The sequence below is a fragment of the Crinia signifera genome, chromosome 3, assembly GCF_055691185.1.
Source record: "Crinia signifera chromosome 3, ASM5569118v1, whole genome shotgun sequence".
NCBI classification, from domain to species: domain Eukaryota; kingdom Metazoa; phylum Chordata; class Amphibia; order Anura; family Myobatrachidae; genus Crinia; species Crinia signifera.
Window position 1 is genome coordinate 153,364,589 of NC_139219.1, and position 19,425 is coordinate 153,384,013.

At 44.7% G+C, this 19,425-nt stretch overlaps 1 protein-coding gene and 1 pseudogene across 1 annotated transcript; one reads left to right on the plus strand and one right to left on the minus strand.

The window, feature by feature from the left end:
* The first annotated feature begins 1,392 nt into the window (after window positions 1-1,392).
* Window positions 1,393-2,406, plus strand: LOC146062930 (trace amine-associated receptor 3-like). The gene has a single exon (XM_083174938.1). It carries the CDS (start codon window positions 1,393-1,395, stop codon window positions 2,404-2,406), a length of 1,014 nt encoding a protein of 337 aa, XP_083031064.1.
* A 14,695-nt stretch (window positions 2,407-17,101) lies between these two features.
* On the minus strand, window positions 17,102-17,218 carry LOC146066078 (5S ribosomal RNA; annotated as a pseudogene).
* Between the last annotated feature and the right edge of the window lie 2,207 nt (window positions 17,219-19,425).

Sequence of the window (19,425 nt, forward strand, 5' to 3'; positions counted from 1 at the left end):
AATGATAGATACAAACAGGGCCGGCGCCACCACTAGGCAGCCTAGGTGACGCTACTTAATGAGTGCTGACCAACGCCAGGCCAGCCCTCCACGTGACGAAACGCGTTGGGGCGTGGCCTGGCGTTGATTGTTCCTGAAGGAGTGTAACCTCTCCAACTGTGCAGTCTGAGGCTTTATGCGATATACATCAGCAGTGTGTGAAAACCGCCGCTTGTGGTACGTGACCCATCTGTATTGCACTTGAATTTTATCACCATTTTTAAACATTAAAAACAATACTTGCAATATGGAGCGCCCCGCTTTTGTCTCTTTTTAGCAATATATATAGATATATTTATATATTTATATGGGATGCAGTTATATTCCCGGCGGTCGGAATCCTGACTGCCGAAATCCCAGCACTTTCTCCCTCTATGGGTGTCCACGACACCCATAGAGGGAGAATAAATTAGTGTGCCGAGCGTAGCGAGGCACCGGGCCCGCTGTGTGGCGAGCGTTCAGTCTGGTGGAAGTCTTGCTGGGTAGAAGTCTCCTCAAGGTATTTGCACCTGTTATCCCGACATCGAATCTCTACAAACACTAAGACCCTTCCACTGAATTGTTCTTTTCTACATATGGCCTTCTGCCATTCCTGATACACTTTTTGCAGAAGATTTAAAGACACATTTCCTGGGCTTTTGCCACCGGACCTTCTTAACCATTAGTGTGGGAAGTTGTACTAAAAGTCGTCACTCCCAGCAGTGATTGATTGTATACTGGTACTGTTCATTCCGTGTACACCTCTTTTAAAAAACAACCCTGATGAAGCCTCTGTAAAAGGCGAAACGCCTGTTTTTGGCGTCTTGAAGGAACGAATGCTTCTATGAGAGAGAGAGAGACAAGTAGGTGCGGCACTCAGGACTTTCAAGGAATACAACAGGTAGCCGTTTGTAAACAACGTTTCAAATTTTATAATTTAACCTGATGACAAATTATAAAATTTGAAACGTTGTTTACAAACGGCTACCTGTTGTATTTCTTGAAAGAAAGTCCTGAGTGCCGCACCTACTCGTCTCTATCTTTATCCCCATTGTGGAGGCACCGACTGCAGCAAGTTTCAAAGTAGTTTGGAGTGCCTGACCCTTCTGTGTATTATATATATATATATATAAATATATATATATATATATATATATATATATATATATAAGAATCCTATTATATTAGGACAGATGTGTTGATTGTCATTAAAGGATTTTATGAAATATCGTACCCATCATATCTGTAGGACCTAATTAATGTTTTATTATGTATTTATTTTTCTCAGTTCTAGTTTATTGGGAGAAGACTATACATTTTCTTGACTTCACATTATAGGATAATTGAATCGTCTAACAGCAGAAGAAGCATAACATGAACATAACCCTTACTAATCCTGTGTGTTTGCAATATGCAAATGTCTCATTCCTCTGTCCAGTTGACAGGCCTCTTATTGTACGCTTTGGGATGTATATGTTTCTTGTTTGTTGTATCGTTGTCACTGTCTTCGGTAATCTGGGTATCATCATTTCTATCAGCCATTTTAAAGAACTTTATTCCCCAACTAATTTTCTCATTCTTTCGATGGCTGCTACAGACTTCTTTGTTGGACTCATCATCATGCCATACAGCATGGTAAGATCTGTGGAGAGATGCTGGTATTTTGGAAAAATGTTCTGCAAAATCCATTACAGTTTTGATTTAATGCTTAGTGTTATTTCTATTTTCCACCTCTGCTCTATTGCCATTGATAGGTTTTATGCTGTCTGTGACCCTCTCCATTACCCCATTAAAATAACAATATCTGTAATAAAGAAAATTATATTTGTGTGTTGGTCTGTGCCGGCTATCTTTGCATTCGGGGTGGTTATAACAAATTCCCATGTATCTGGAATAATTGGATATGAGATATTAGTAGAATGTTTTAATTTATGCCCGATTACCTTCAACAAATTGTGGTCTCTGATTATGTTTTTTGTATGTTTTTTTGCTCCTGGCACAGTCATGGTTGGGATTTATGTCAAGATCTTTATAGTATCGCAAAGACATGCTAAAATCCTGAAACAGGTAACAGGGAAGATGGCAAATGAAATGACTACTCAAATCTCCAAGCAGAGAGAGCAGAAGGCGGCTAAGACACTGGGCATTGTCATGGGGGTCTTTATATCATGTTGGCTACCTGTCTTTATAACCATTCTAGTTGATCCATTTCTAGATTTTTCTACTCCTGAAGTATTGTTTGATGCCCTCAACTGGCTTGGATATATTAATTCTACATGTAATCCATTAATATATGGCTTCTTCTATCCATGGTTTAGAAAAGCGTTGATATATATAATTTTTGGCAAAATATGTGAAATGGATTCTTGTTTAGCAAACCTACAGTAACTTAATACAAATAAATAATATCCAGAGTTGTATGGGACAAAGGGAATATTAATTTCAGGTATTCATTTGATATATTGTAATTTCATCCCCCCCAGGTAACCAATACAGCTAATCTTTATTTTTCATAAAATAATTAAAAGTGAATAGATATACTGTAAATACTTTAAAGAAGTGGTTCTCAAACGCAGTTTTCAGGCCCCCAAACTGTTTGCGTTTTCCAGGTCACCTAGTAGTTGCACATGTGTATTCATTGCTCCCTGACACATTTTAAACAGACAACTAGGTGGAACTAATTATTTTACTTTTGATTCTTTAAGAAGACCTGCAAAATATGCATTTCATTGGGGACCGAGTTTGAAAGCCTATGCTTAAAAGACAATGAAGATTTGTAAACTGAATGCAGGATGGCAAAGTGGCACAGCAAATATGGAGACCAAATCTACTGTCCTATATGTATAAAGTGTAACAGCAGTGTAACCTTTGTAGTTCACCCAACATGGCTGCCTCATGTGGAATGCTTGTGGATGGGCTGAAAAAAACGGGCTAAATGGTTTTGTTGGGACCCTCAATTTGAACATTAGGAGACTGCAATCATCCCCATTTTGTGTCATCTCTTCTAGGGTAAGCTATTCCACCCAACGTAATCCTACACACTCTGCACAAGATGGCTGCCTCTCCTGGTACCTTGTGAGGGTGAAATACACAAACCGTGGAAGCGATTACCCAATATGCCTACATCAATCCTGCATTGCACTTACTGTGCGTTCTAGGTTTTCTTTTTTTATGTCTGTATAGTTTGTCTATTGCTGTATTGCTTATATCTAATGTATTATGTACATGATCATTGAAGTCCTAGGTTATTTTATTCCACATGATAAAAAAAATTATTGCTGTGTGATGATATGCAACAATTTGATTTGACCTATATGAATTAAATGCTAAAAAAATTCTTGTCTTGATAAAAGGAGTAGGCTCAATAAAAATAACTAAAATTGTAGAACTGAGAACAGATTGTATTTTCTATGCATGTTATGGATCAAACACCTACAGTATGGCTCAATTCAGTTTTCTACATGTCCCCTTTATGCTGCATTTACTTTAATGAGTGAGATCGGACCAGGAGGGTGTCAAGTTTGGCTGCCGATGCTTGCATTTCCAAGTTGTTACAATATTGATTTGACAACCTCTTGGCTAATTGAATGCATCATCTAGAATGTGTCTGGCTATATTTGGTTTGGCACGGGTGAAAATATTGTTGGGAGGTTTTTGTGATATTGCCATTTGTTACACTGATTCCACCCTACTGGGGTCAAAGGCACCACCTGGCCCTTATTGTGTATCATTGAATGGGGAGTTTGGATAACTAATGTGTGAATGTTGAGCTAACACAGGCCCCCTTCTAGGCTTGATTGGGGTGAGAGTACAGCAACACTGCTGGAACCATTCATTCTTCACCATCAGTCATTTAAGTATCTTTATATTAAATAAAGCAGACTGTTTTCCCCTCCAATAAGTCTATTGCCTCTTTCAGATAGTAATGCTGGGTCATACCTAGAATCTTGATCCCAGGTATGACCTGGGTCTGATGCTTTCACAATAAACCCGGTCCATGCATTTTTCAGAGGGTGACCCGTGTTTAATCCTGTTAATCCCGTGTTAATCGGATCAAGTCACCAGGTCGGTTGACCCGGGTTATAAGCTTTGGTGCTTTCACAGCACACTTTGATACGTCAGCAACTCAGCAATTACACGGGTCCGAGGTACGAGTGAAATGGGTATATTTCTGTTTATTTATTATATTTACAATAGGTTTTGTTATGTGTAGAGCACAATGGAATATGCTGCGCTATATAAAAAACTGTCAATAAATAAATACCTGCACAGAAAAATATAGATGCACATCAGGACACACAGTTAACTATTAACATGCCTCTGGATATTTTGTATCTCTATTATAATTCAAGTGAGGTCATAATATACATGTTACTATGCAATTATGTAATATGCATGTTATTTTTATTGAATTATTAAAATAGTGCGGCTTCTAACATACATGCAGACAGAAAACTGAGAACTGCTGTAGATGTCATCAGCGACACGTCATACTAAAGAAAACCCTCATGGACATAACATGGGTGATTCAGAGCCACATGCAAATCCTTTTCCAGTTGGGTTGTGAAAGCTTTAGCACACTTCCTGCTCTGTGGCTGAGTGCATCCATCAACAATTACGAGCAGGTCAGAGCTGTACAAATCTCAGTCACATCTCTATTTCTGGTGAATTAGTGTAACTGAGCAGCACATGGACTAAGTGTTCTAAGGGCATGTAGTCAGGGCCGGCGCCACCACTAGGCAGGACTAGGCATTTGCCTAGGGTGCCGGCCACTGGAGGGCGGTACTGAGCCGCCGAGGTACCATAGAGAGGTACCTGAAAGCAGGGAGCGGGGAGCAGGTGAGTATGTAATCCTCCTCCCTCTCCCCTCCCCTCCCCATCTGCCCGTTAATTAACGCTGCCCCCCCCCGCGCCGCCCGCTCCCCGCTGGGGGGATTTCAGTGCGGCAGTATCGCCCGCACACCCCCCCCCCGTGGCGCATCGCAGTATCGCAAACCCCCCCCACCGCAGTATCATCCGCACCCTCCCCCCCCCCGGCGGGCGGCGCTGGGGGTTTTGCCTGGGGCGGGCGGGGGGCATGCACCGGCCCTGCATGTGGTGGTCATGTAGGCAGGATTGAGTGCATATAGCTGTGTGCAACTCTGTAATATGGACAATAATTCATATTTATTTTCATGTGGTTAACTTCCATGGATTTCTAAACTAAGCCCAACATCTCCTTCTATCTAAGAGAGGGTCAACCTCCACCGTGACAAAGCCTCATACACACAGGGTGACGGGGAGCCAGTGTTGAGCGATTTGGTAAAGTAAGATCGCTCATCACAGTTCACGGCACTGCCTTCCTTCTCTAACTCTGATATTTGATTAATGTAATGCCAGCACTAGGCATGGAATGGGTTAAACATCCCAGGCTGTGTGTGTGACCCTTGGGGAGCATGTGACTCGGGGATCCAATGAGGTGCTTGGGAATGGCAGAGTTAGCTGAATATTGGGTCAGGAAAAGGAGGAGTCTTCCTCTCTTTCCTGCTGAAATTTTGGTGAGTGGACGTTTTTCCCTGAGCTCCCACTTGTCCTAATTTAAGCACCTTTCCCTCTGCTAGGCCATGTCCTCACGGTCCCCGCGCCCACGGCATTCTGCCAGGCTGCCTGCCCGTTTTGCTTCTGAGGATGCCCAGCTGCCCGCCGCCGCGCTTACCGCAGTCTCCTCAGTCTGATAGGGGCCTCATTCAGAGCTCCCAGCCTGCTGCTGGGGCTCGTAGGGCTCCGCTTGCGCGCACGCCAGCCAGGGCGCGTGGAGGTGTGGAGGCACGGCGGTATCTGGGGTTAGCGAGGGATTCCCCACCGGGGTCCCCGAGGACTTATAGGCCCACTTTGCTGGGCACTAGGTCCCGGCTTGCCGCAGGTGACGCTGCGGGTGGGGGACATAGCGGTTCTGGACATGCTCGGGGCATCTGCTGCTTGGTCCTCAGTTGCTGGGGCACTGGCTCCCCTGGTGCAGGCAATGCCTCGGGACGCGGGGGGTGACGGTGCTAGTGGGAGGTCACCGGCTTCGGCCAGTAGGGGTGTCGCCCGGGGTTGCTCCCAATTCATGCGGGCCATACAGGATATTGGCGACGCAGTAGCGGTGATGGGGGGAGGTCTGCCCGTAACCCGACACCGTCGAACCCGCCCCACGGTGGGCCCATAGGCGGGGTCCCTGACGCCAGGCCTCAGGCCACTCAGCCCCCGTCCCGGACGAGTATGATACTGCCATGGAAGAGGATTTCCCTGACACTGACGATGTTGTCGGTGAGGAGGTCAAGACGGCTGACAATGCCGACACGGATGATGATACCTGGGCTGCTCAGCCAGAGTCGGCAGGTGAGGCCTCTGATGAGGAGGGGGCAGGGTCTAATTCTGAGGGGTCATCAGGTAGTTCCCAGGGAACCCGATCTACCTCTTCTTCCTCTTCTTCTGCCGGTGGGTCTGACCACAGCAGCGCGGCTAAGGCCCGCAAGCGGGCCGCTAAGTACGCTAAGAAGGCCGCGGGGTGCTTAGCGCAGGGGACAAAACGAAGGAAGAAGGCGGCCTTATCACGTAGGGAACGCAAGAGGTGTAAACTTCCAGGGGTGGTGCACTGCGACTACACGGCAGTGTTGAGGGGCCTTAGAGAGAGCTGTAGGGTTAAAATTCAAAAGGGGGATTTTGTGGATGTTTTAGCCTGACGGAGGAGTCCAAGAAGGCGTTCAAAGAGGCCAAGTGTAAAGGGGGGATAGGGGCGGAGGCATACCGCTCCTATGATAATTGGCTGGCAGGTTTCTGTGTATTCGCAGCCTGCTACCTGGAGGACAGGCCTGAGGAACATATGAATGTCATAAGGTACATCCATATGGTCCATGACATGCACCTCAAATATGGTGACGCTGCTTGGCGTACCTACGATGAACAGTTCCGACGCAAGTAGGATTGCTTGCACATATTGGACATGGGGTGTAAGGATGTGGAGGTGTGGATGGAAGTGGTCAGGGTCCATCTGAGTGTAGTCGAGGGTGTAGCGACAGCTGCTGCCGCGGCCACGGCCCCCTCGAGTGCTCCCAGGGTTCCCCCGGGCACCCCGCAGGCGCAATGTCCTGCGCCTGGGGCCAGGCCTGCTGGGACAGGGCAGGCGAAGGAGAAATGTTATGCTTATAACAACTCCTCTTGCCAGCTGGGACAGAAATGCAGGTTTAAACATGTCTGAATTAATTGTTCCGGGAACCACCCAGCCTCCAGCTGCTTTCGGGGCGACCACCCCGGTAGAGGGGCGGGCTCAGGTTGCTCCTCCAAGGCGGGTCCCTCCGGGAACCGTCGATAGGGCTCATACCCCAGTTAGGGTCGAGGCGATGGCCGGCTGGCTTAGCCGATACCCGGATAGGGCGACTGCAGAGTTTTTGTTTCAGGGTTTTAGTCAGGGGTTCCAGTTGCCAGTTCAGGGCGTAGTTAGAGGGGGCTCCTTCAGAAACCTGCAGTCTGCTTGTTCACTCCCTGAAGTGTTAAGGGAAAAAATGGACAAAGAGTTACAGTTGGGGCGTATGGCCCCCCTTTGATCAGCCCCCAGTAGATGGCTTGGTTATCTCCCCGGTAGGAGTCGTGCCCAAGAAGGTCCCTGGCAAATTCCGCCTAATTCAGCATCTGTCTTACCCTGCGGGTTTCTCTGTCAATGACGCCATCCCGGAGGCATGCTGTTCAGTGGCTTATCAGTCATTTGATGATGCTCTGGCTATGGTTAGGTCATACGGTACAGGGGCCCTTATGGCTAAGATTGATGTTGAATCCGCGTTCCGGCTGCTTCCATTACACCCCAATGCTTTCAGGTTAATGGGCTTTCACATAGGAGAGGAGTGTTTGCCGATGGGGTGTTCGGTGTCCTGTGCCTTTTTTGAGAGGTTCAGTACCTTTTTGCATTGGTGTGTGTAGCAGTCATCAGGGGAGAGCGGGATCACTCATTACCTTGACGACTTTCTGTGTGTGGGGTCGGCTAGATCCACACGTTGTGCGGCCATCTTGGATAGCATCCGTTCTCTTTTCCATCAATTCGGGGTTCCGATTGCGGAGGAGAAAACGGAGGGCCCTGTCACGTGTCTCTCCTTTCTGGGGATCCAGATCGAGTCCGTGCAGGGGCTTTGCTCGCTACCGTGGGATAAGGTCATGAAGCTTGGGGAGGCCTTAGATGTTTGTTGCTGAGCCAGAAAAGTTCCATTGCGTCAGGCTCAGTCCTTGCTGGGGCAGCTGAATTTCGCTTGTAAAGTTATCCCTATGGGCAGGTTGTTTTGTAGAAAGTTGGAACGTGCCACTGCTGGGGTGGCCAGAGCGCATCACCTAGTCCGCCTGTCGAGCGAGATCAGGCGAGACCTGGAGGTTTGGGCTGCATTCCTCCAGCATTTCAAAGGTGTGCGGATCTGGTTGGCCCCGGTAGTGGACAACCTTCAGTTACAGCTGTTCACTGATGTCGCAGGTTCCACTGACTTTGGTTGTTTCTTAGCGGGTAGCTGGTGTGTTGCTCCTTGGCCCCCTGGTTGGTTTGAGTCAGGCCTGATGCGAGACTTGCTGCTGTTGGAGTTGTTCCCCATTATGGTCTCCATGGAGATCTGGGGACCTCGCCTGGCGAACAGGAATCTGCTTTTCTGGTGTGATAATTTAGGGGCGGTTCACATCATTAACAACCAGAGGGCCAAATCGCTTGTTGTGTTGCGTGTGTTGAGTCACCTGTTTCTCCAATGTTTCAACATATTGTTCAGGGCGTGACACGTGCCCGGGGTCGAGAATGGGGTGGCTGATGACCTTTCTCGCTTCCAGTGGCAACGCTTTCGGGAACTGGCCCCCGATGCTGACTCTGCGGGGGTACCCTGCCCCTCTTCTGTTTGGCAGGTGATCGGGCCGGAATGGAGGGGTTAGCCGAGTCCTCCCTGGCGCCTGCTACCCTTAGGACATATCGGCAGGCCTGGACCGAGTGGGAGGAGTTCTCTGGAGGGCCCATGCGGGCAGGTAGGCGGGGGTACAAGCGCTTGTCGTCCTTCCTGTGGCATTTGTACAGCTCTGGCAGGTCCAGGGCAGTGGCGTCCCGCTATTTAGCAGGGATTTCCTTTTTCTGTAGGCTTAAGGGCTATCCTGACTACACAAAAAGTTTCTTAGTTACCAGAGCAATGAAGGGCTGGTCCCGTTTTTCCCCAGTCCCCCCGGACGCCCGTCGTCCTATAGATGCTCCCATGCTCCCGGCCCTAATGGATGAGGTGGGTCGCTGCGCTGACTCGGTGTACGTGACCCTCTTATTCCGCCTGGCTTTTTCTTTGGTATTCTATGGGGCTGTCCGAGTATCTGAAATTGTGGCGCCGGCTAAGTCCAGGGAAGCGGTCCTTTTGTTGTCCGATGTGCGATTAGATTCTGGGACACTATGGGTACGGCTTAGGCGGTCCAAAACTGATCAGGCGTCTAGGGGTAGATGGGTATCATTAGCGCCCGTGAGTCCGGAGGCGGTCTGCCCGGTGGCTCTTGCCTCGCAGTATGAGTTGGTGCGGCCGCCCCGTGAGGGCTCTTGGCTCTTGCATTATGACGAGTCCCCGGTGACTCTTTACCAGTTTCGCTGGATGTTGCGTCGCTGTTTGGCAGGAATGGGTCTCTCCCCTCGGGAGTTCGGTACCCATTCCTTTCGCATTGGGGCGGCCACATCTTGTATTCTGGTATGGCTTCAATTCAATACAATCAGAATCTTACAAATTTTTTCTTTTTGGCAGATCCTCTAGTCCAATAACATGTCCCTTCTTATCAATACAACCTTACTAATGGCTTCTTTTTTCTTCTCCTTTTTATAGGTGTGGGGTACGATAGGTTAAAGGTGTGGGTAGTGGGTCACTCCTTTATCTATTGGGTTGTAGGTTAGTGTGGTCTTTTATTGTGCCTCGTATTTGTTGGAGAGGGGCCAGAGATGCTAAGGCGGTTGACAAGGCCAGACAGAAGCTTAATTCGGCTGTTGCCAGGTGGGTTTTAACGGCCGGCGGTGCTGTTATACCTCATACACGGATTAGGTTCAAGTGCCGTCACCTGTTTAGGCCTGATGGGGTTCATTTAGTTCCAGAGGGGCTGTTTATGTTTCTGGAGGATCTGCTTCTGGTTGTTGCTAGGGTGTCTTAGGCTGGTGGCGGGGCTGTACCCTGGGATCAGGGTTCATGCCTTGGCGGGAAAGAATGGCAGGTTAATAGTTTCTTAGCCTTCATTACCCGTTTATGCAACGTATATAGATTGTTTTCGGTGCGCTCGCCTATTCATTGACTTAGGCCTTTCGCTCGATCTCCCGCTCGGGGGCAGTGAGACCACCTGGCTGGGTGGTAGTCAATGTAGTAGGTTGAGTGGATACCGCTTGGTAGGGTAGTTTGATTACGTATGCTGAGTTTGGGGGTGGAGTTTAGTTTAGTAGCCGTTCTTTCTTGGCCACCATTTATTTAAATTAGTTTAATCAAATCAAAAACTAGCTTAAATATTCAAATAATAAATCAGCTAACAATTTCTGCCAAACTTATGTCTCCGAGTCTTTATTTCAGGTTTTATGTTAACATAAGTTAAGTTAAGGTTTAACATGCTAGAGGTACACACACATGAGGTGCTAGAATGTTTAAAACCTTAAGGGTTGGGATCATTTGGTCTATTGCATTATGGTCGAAAGTCATTAGGTCGAATCCATTAGGTCGACATGCTAAAAGGTCGACATGACTCTAGGTCGACATGGGAAAAGGTCGACATGATTCTAGGTCGAAAGGTCATTAGTTCGACAGGTCATTAGTTCGACAAGGTCATTAGATCAACATTGTCTATGTCGACATTCACAAGGTCGACATGGGGTTTTTCACTGTTTTTTTACCTGAATGTCAACACAGTCGACATGGACACAGTTTAAAGTGCACTGCATCCCCTCGCATCGCTCGCTGCGCTCGCTATGCGTCGGGCACGGTGCCTCGCTACGCTCGGCACACTATTTTATTCTCCCACCACGCCCTAGTGGATGGTAGGGCATGAAATACCGCCTGTCGGCACATGTTGGCTCAAAAAACAGTGAAAAACTCCATGTCGACCTTGTGAATGTTGACATAGATAATGTCGAACTAATGACCTTGTCGAACTAATGACCTGTCGAACTAATGACCTTTCGAACTAGAATCATGTCGACCTTTTCCCATGTCGACCTAGAGTCATGTTGACCTTTTAGCATGTCGACCTAATGGATTCGACCTAATGACTGTCGACCATAATGCAGTAGACCAAATGACCGCATCCCCATTAATTAATTACTCATAAGCATTGAGTCTTATTGAAAAGCTCTGCTTTCAATCACAATGTCATAATTAACCCAACACCCAACTTCCTTGTTACTAGGCAAAGATTCAGTGGCCTTGGAGTCTACGCATGTGTGGCCCTGTTCCCATATTATTAAGTTTGTGGAGACTAGCTTTCTGTCCTTGCTCCATTATACTGTCAACATCACATTCTTAAGCTTCTAAAACCAACAACAATTCTCTATAAGAAATAACCTTTTCAGCACTATTCTGAATGATCAGCCATTTTATAATGTTATTATGCAAGTCATGAGTGCCAAAATGGTTGCTGCTTATAACAAACACCTGCTGCGTGGCACAAAGGGTAGGCCTCATACGCCGTGGCTAGTACCTTGTGCAACAAGCTAACGCCACCTGCAGCAATAAATAACAATATTTGAGAAAACAGAGTATAACAAAAGCATGGAATTATTGATGCCTTATTTCTGTTTTAACAGTTTTCACAGAGAATTATTATTTCAAACCCCTCATAATATCTTTTAGTGGATTTTCATTTATCACTACTCATAGAACACCTGCTCAGTGATTGGGTACCAATACTGGCAGGCTCGGTACTTATGTAGTATCTGGGCGCCCGATTTTGTGATTGTATGCCTTACCTTAAGGCATACAATCAGATGTGATTCGACGTGATTTTCGGCAAAATCGCATCGAATCGCATCGAAATTGCATGTGAGATCGCATGCAATCCGATGCGATTCGATGCAATTTTTCATAGGATTCAATGTTAACAAGGTCCTGTTCATTTCCCCACTATCCAAGTGGGCATAGAGTTGATTTTATATAGCGTGGCGAGCGCAGCGAGCCATCGAGCCCCGCGAGGGGACGCAGAAAACATTTTAAGTAATCCACGGACCCTCGTGAATCCTATGAAAAATCGCATCGAATCGCATCAGATTGCATGCGATCTTGCATGCAATTTCGATGCGATTCAATGCGATTTTCCGACCCGATCTTAAAATCGGGCGCCCAGATACTACATAAGTACCGCAGGCTCTAATGCAGACACACATCCAGCTGTTGGTATTTCCAATATAAAAAGCTTGTGATTTCTGTTTCAGCTTCATTGTAGGTGGTGCTGTTTCACAGAAAACAACATCAATGGATTTTATAAGCTATTTGTTTGTAATGCTCCATAGTCTGTATACCTTACTTTCTTTCAGTATCCAAGCATGAAACAATCACTAACTTGGGATCCAGCTCATGGGGGTTATTCAGACCTGATCGCAAAGCACTTTTTATTTTAGCAAATGGACAAAAGAGACTGCACTGCATGTGGGGGTCAATATAACATGTGCAGAGAGTGATTTGTGAGAGTTCCTTTGTTTCTGTGCATGGTAAATACTGACTTCTTTATTCTTACACTGCAATTTCGATTTCAGTTTGAACACACCCCACCCAAATCTAACTCTCTCTGCACATGTTACATTTGCCCCACTTGCAAAGCAGCATGATTTTGTCCATTTAATAAAAAATGTGCTTTGTGATCAGTTCTGAATTACCCCCTGTTTTTCTCCTTAGGTATGCTTACCCTCCACCATGACCCATTCCATTAGGCACAAAACGCTCTGTTCCTGGACTTCTCTCTTAATTTATTATTACAATTACCTGTGTTGAACTAGTTCATTTATAAGAAAGGTGAGTCAACACAGGCGACTCCAAACACATAAGTAAGAGGGAAATCCAGGAACAGAGCATTTTGTACCTAATGGAATGGGTCATGTTGGAGGGTATGGGTATGTGTGCATAAGCTTTACACCCATACATTCTGAGATAATTGATGCTTACTTACAGATCATGACAATTGCTGTATTTAGCCTTTTACAGCAACTGTAGGTGCCCAATTCTTTAAATATACTGTGGTATATTCTTTTCTATCTGAGTCTCAGGTAGTCTGAACTTTAGCTTATTAATTCAATTGATGATGTAAATGTGTTTATGTCTCAATATACTGTATCATCGAAGAATGCTATGAAATATCAGTATCAACTTACAGTATCTGTTTTTGCCTCCATTGGGCGACACACATCTGTATGTGCCAATGCCAGGTGTGCCTCAGCTCTGGTTGCTGTGTTTGGGAATGGATAGCAGGCTTTCCTACACACTCACATGCCATTCTCTCTTGTCTCTGTAAAACTCATGGCTATTCCCATCACCATTTCATCAAGAAGTTTCTCTATGTTATCATATACCAGATGGCCTAGCCACCTAGGGTATCATAGTTCTATACTGTAGATTGGCTTGGATCACAGGCCAACAATGCATATAATGTCTTTGTGTTTGGAACATATAGATTCTGGCACCAGGTTGCTATTCTTATGACAGTCCCTCCATTATGTTGCACAGCACACTTGCCCTCTGTGAATATACAGAATGTCAGCATTCGGAGACTTACCTCCGTTTCCCAGTTTGGCAGTCTCTCAGCCAGGTGCATGCTGATCTTGCGGCACTAGATTATAGTGGCAGCTAGGAGACAGAGTACATGTGCCAGATCAAGGCGTGTCGCAGCCACCATTGAGAAGTCTGATGTAGCAGGTGCGCACTGCGCTGGGAGGCTGGGTAGTATCTGGATGTGTCCTGGTTCCACATGTGTCTCCTGTACAGGGAGCCGCCATGTTAGGGACCAGGATTTTCCAATTCCTGCTCAGGGCAGTTTTCCAGCCAATCCGGTGCAGTGTCCCTGTTAAACGGGGTTCAGCTCTCAGGTACCTTGCCAGTGCTTCAGGTTACTTCAAGCAGTAAGGATCTCTGACTCTTTGCTTCCTGTTAAGTCTTGCCAGTTCCAGCTCCTTTTCCTTCCTGGTATCCAGCTCTGCGTGTACTTTGGTCCCAAGAGTTGACAAGGAGAGACCCATTGAAACCATTGCAGGGTATTAAGCTGAATCTGGCAGGGCTTCACCTTCTTGAGCCTACAGTGTTCATAGCCACAGTTTCTGAGTCTACAGTTAAAGTGTACGAAAAAAGGGAAGAAGAAAAAGTAGCGCTACTTTTTCTTCTTTCCCTTTTTTGTATACCCTGAGGGATTGCTCTTTCCCCTTAGTAGCTGCTTCATGACACACCCCTTGCCAGCGCCCGGTTGGTTGCCTAGGCATCACCCATCCATTTCTACAGTTAAAGTTGCACTATTCTTCTACAGTCTGAAAACCACAGTCTTTATTACCGTGTTTCCCTGATAATAAGACACTGTCTTATTTTTTATTTTTTTACCAAAAAACACCCTAGGGCTTTTTTTCGGGGTAGGGCTTATTTTAATTAACATGCCCACCATGTCCCCAGTCCTGATTTTATAGCCAACATGTCCCCAGTCCTGCTCCTCACCTTTCAGCACCAGTTTTTCATGCTTTCCACTGCTGCAGATTTACTGCACTTCCGCCTGTGTACAGAAGCCGCATGTGTGTGCGCGGTGACGTCATGTGCAATGCATCCCTGGGAGCGGGTCCGAGAGGTGATACATTACTGCAGCAGCATCCCTCATGCAGGGCGGCGGCATTGAATTTAGTGCACGGACTAATGGGGATTTTGATAGGGCTTATTTTCGGGGTAGGGCTTATTTTGGACCAGTTTCCATAACCAAGGCTAGGGCTTATTTTCGGCGTAGGTCTTATTATCGGGGAAACACTCTATTATTACAGTCTTCAAAGCCACAGTTCTCAAGACTACAGTTTAAAGCCATAGTTCTGGTTCTACAATCTTCAAGGCGCAGTTGTTATTGTTACTATCTTCAAGCTACAGTTCTCATTTCTTCAATTCCACAGCTATCATCTTTGGTCCTATAATATTTAATCACAGTCTTCCTTTCTTCAGCATCAAAGTCATCGTTCTCAGCAACAGTCTTCTACAGTTTCTCAAGTCTTCTTCAGTCTCTTCAGTTAAATACTGTAATTCACAGTTTGGGACTTATATTTACAAGTCTTTACAGTGACCAAGTGCCTTGTTTATCCTGTATATCATATATGCTTGATCTCAAACTGCATTCTTTGAATGAACTATATCGGAAAACCTTCTTTAAATTTACTGAACTGTTTATTTTGTTTATCATCTTACAAGTGATACGTCCTCTGGGATACTTCATTCTAACACTCCAAAAAAAGCATTATATACATGGCCACCTAGTTTCTAGCCTAGTTTGGCTACCGCTTCCTCAGCGGCACACCACCTGCCAGTTCCCCAAGCCTAGCGTACTTATGGCAATGATCTAGACTACTACAAAATTACATTAGGCATACCTCCCAACAGCTTTTAGGCTTGAAGGGAATAGACACATGCGCACAGCGTCTATTCAATGGCGCAGAGGATGAAAAATGGTGCACGAGTGTCCCTCTTCACCTACTGCACAAGTTGGGAGGTATGCATTAGGTTCTTTAGCATCGCCATTGCGACTTCCTTGTCATAGACTTGAACTCTAAAACCTGTCAATTGCTGAGACAGGGACAGTATCTTGTTAATATACTAATTCATGTCTCTGCATTCTCTCAGTTTGGTACTGTACAGTGTGTGCCTCTATTTTATACTCCTCATAAGAGTGTCTGCAGGGCTATCCACATGGTATGCGCTTACTGTACATTTTCTATGAAATTTGGAATAAACATGCTGCTCCACACTTAGTTGTATGGTTTCCATGGCTGTATCTGCTTCATACATCATCAGGACTAGGATTGTCACTTGTATTATTTGTAATCTCTCACATCGTTTCAGGCTTCAGCTACATCTCCATAACAAACTTCTATGTGGTATAGTTCACAAAACTTTAAGCTATGTGAAGTCCTTATTTAATGCTGCTTCTGCTGCACAGGGCGTGCTTTGTGCTTTTCGTGTGTCCTATTGGTGTACAATTTAGGAGGTTGACAATAGCCACTATAGGTATTGTGAAATGGAGTTTAGGACACACAATGATCCTAAACTAGGCTTGCAGGTTTATTGTGGATCACTGCTGATACAACCATGTAACAGTGGTAACAGGTCCGTGTGCGGAAACCCAGACTGCGCATGTGCGAGTACGTACGCTTGACATCTTAGAAGCCAGCCCTAGTGCGTGTATACAGTATGTACCGGTAGTCAGGGCCTCTCTGACTGGCAGCAGGATTTTTGGTGTAGCTTATCTAGACTTTATTAAAGCTTTTGACACTGTCCCACATCGCAGACTGGTAAATAAACTTAATTAAATTAGGTGTCATAGGAGAGACGTAGGGAGAACAAAAGGGTTTTTGGGGCACACTTGAAATTTTAAGATAGTGAAAAAATGGTGTACGAATTTGTGACATAAAATCTAACCTTTATTGATTACTCTTAAAAAAGCATATAAGAACACGTCAATTAGATACAAAGAACAATTTCAAGAGCAAAAACAATTTTTTAAATCAATCAGCATATGAGTATATCTACGGAGTTTATTTTATAATCGTAATATACAATGCAGACAAAAGCGAAATTGTAATACAATCACCGTCAAGTGGGCGAAAATGTTTTGGCAGGGAATTTACCAGAACGTAAATATTTGGGCAAGACAAATCAACACAGGATAGTAATACCATACAAATACATGCTGCAAAGGTTCGTAATATTTTAATATTTTGGAGTCTTGCTTCAGACCCTCCTCTGACACAAAATATAATTATAATGGACCCTAATGCAATGATACGGGTAACAGGTTTACATTACTATTGTTGGAACAGGATTTAATGGATAAAGGGAGAGATAGGAATGCTCTTCGTATACATTCGTTACTTCTGCTGTCTGAATGTGTGATACAGCACTGGATATTCCCTGATGGTCCCCCAGGAGGTACTGATCCAGCCAGTCGCTGCTTAGCTGCTGAGTTCAGATGGGATCAGGCGGCCCAGCGTTGTATGGCTGTATATGGCATCAGATGAGAGAGCCTCAAATGGAACTAGGAGCCAGTTGTCACTTCTGCTTTTCCCCGATGTGGCTCAGGAGAATGAGAGAGTGAGCGAGTCCAGATGCGAGATGAAAGTAAATTAGAATGAAAAAGAAGGATAAGAGGGATAAGGAGAAATATGCTCACAGAGTAATGGTATATGTGCCCACTGCTGGATTCAATGAATTCGTGGTCACTGAGCCAGTAATGGGAAATACTGCGCACAATGCCACATACAGGGGTGAGTAAGGTCTTTATAAATCTTAAATCATTGTATGTGCAAGATATATTAATTCATCAGCAGCATACATCACAGCATGTGGTTTCAAGCATGTATCAAAACAGAAAGTATTGGTTGAGAACATCAAATATTGTTACCAATTTTAAGGAAGAAAAGAAGACGGTAATTGTCAATTCAACTGACTATTGCTAAATAGCAATGGTTGAGGGTTCTTAATTTGGGCTGTTAGTAATGGTCTAATGCTAACACCAGTAGAGCAGGTAGGTGGATTTGAGAAGAGATAATTTGGTATAATAAATGAAACAAAACAACAATAATATGCAAAGAAAATCTCAGCAAATCACATTAAATAACAAGCGCTCAGTTTTTCAATTGTCAGGAAAGAAAAAATGGTAGTTGTCAATTTAACTGACTGTTGCTGAATAGCAATGATTAAAGGTTTTCAATTAGGGCTGTTAGAAATGGTAACACTAATAGAGCAGGTAGATGGATTGTAAAAATAATGTGGTATATTAAAGTGGTATATTAAACGAAACAACAATAGTATGCAAGGAAGTTTAACCCGCAGGTCACATTAATCACAAGCGCTCAATTTCTCATACAGTGGACGACAAATTGCAGCGTGCCCCATATGATAAAGCACAACAAGTCCCGCTCAGTAGCGGTATCGGGATGCGTACGCATCAGACACAAAGTCTGTGCGCAAGCGGCAGTCTGTGAACTGAGAAACAGATTACCTTGTATAGACGGCAACGGAATCCAGGCTTGGTATAGTAAACCGTGCGGTGAGAGCTCCCACCGTCCAAATTGTCACGGCCACGCTGCTCTGAGAAGGACTGTGGGAGGGCTCTGAGTGGCTGGAAAATGCCCTGACGTCAGAGACACGTGTTTCGCCCAGATTGGGCTTGATCACAGTGACGTGCTGGACTGGGGACTCCCAGTCTGTATAAGAAAGGTGGACAGGCCAATCCTGTGTTTGGAAAAGTGATGGACATAAAAATGTCCCAATGAGGGAGGGGGGTGTGTAAAGCCTCTGATGTTTGTAATTAAGGTATTAACCTGAGCTGTAATAGCTGAGGAAAATTATTGCCTTCGACTATAGGCACCCTAAGTACTGCGCTGGGGTTATCAATATAGGACTATGATGGTGTCTGTTGACAAACGTTAAGATATTAGTTGTAAGACATCGATGGTGTCTGACAACACTTGTGGCTATGATATAGGTATTGATTCCTATTATGTGGTTGACATTATTTGTGTCGACCCCTAGCACAAAATATGGTGTTGAAAAATGAAAAATGAATAATCAAAAATTAATATAAATATAAAAATAAAAAGAAAATGAAAATAAGAGGAGTGTGGCAATTATCACTACATGGTATAGTTAATGTAGTAAACTCAAAGCATCTAAAAAATGATGCTGAGAAAAACTATATAGATAAATATATGACACTGATGGTGTCTGGTAGAATTGAATTGAAATTAAATTAAGGCTAGATTTGTTTATTAGAATGTTTTAATAGCGAAAACCCACTATATAATCGACATAGTTTGTGTCGACTGTTAATACCACAATTAGGCATATTATGAGGGGTAGGGAGAATTTTTACTATTAGGTGAAGTAATGTGGGGATGGGAAAAGAAATAAATAAGAAAAAAGTGGTTTGACCAAAGGGAATAATGATAATTATTAATTAATATAATTAATGATAATTGGACTTAAAAATGGCCTGGATGGAGACCAATATAGTGGCCATGCTGCAGACATGGGTATAATTGGTTATTATAAAGGACAGCTTGGGTGGGTCTAAAGTATGGTGCAAATGGAATAATAATATTATTATCATCAGATAGTTATTAATGGTTTACCCGTTCTGAAAGAAATAATTATAGCATGTGAGTATACATTATTAATAACATATTTAGCATATTTAGCATATTTAGCAATT

Excerpts from the sequence above, each read along its gene's own strand:
- LOC146062930 (XM_083174938.1), top strand. The coding sequence starts at position 1,393 with ATGAACATAACCCTTACTAATCCTGTGTGTTTGCAATATGCAAATGTC.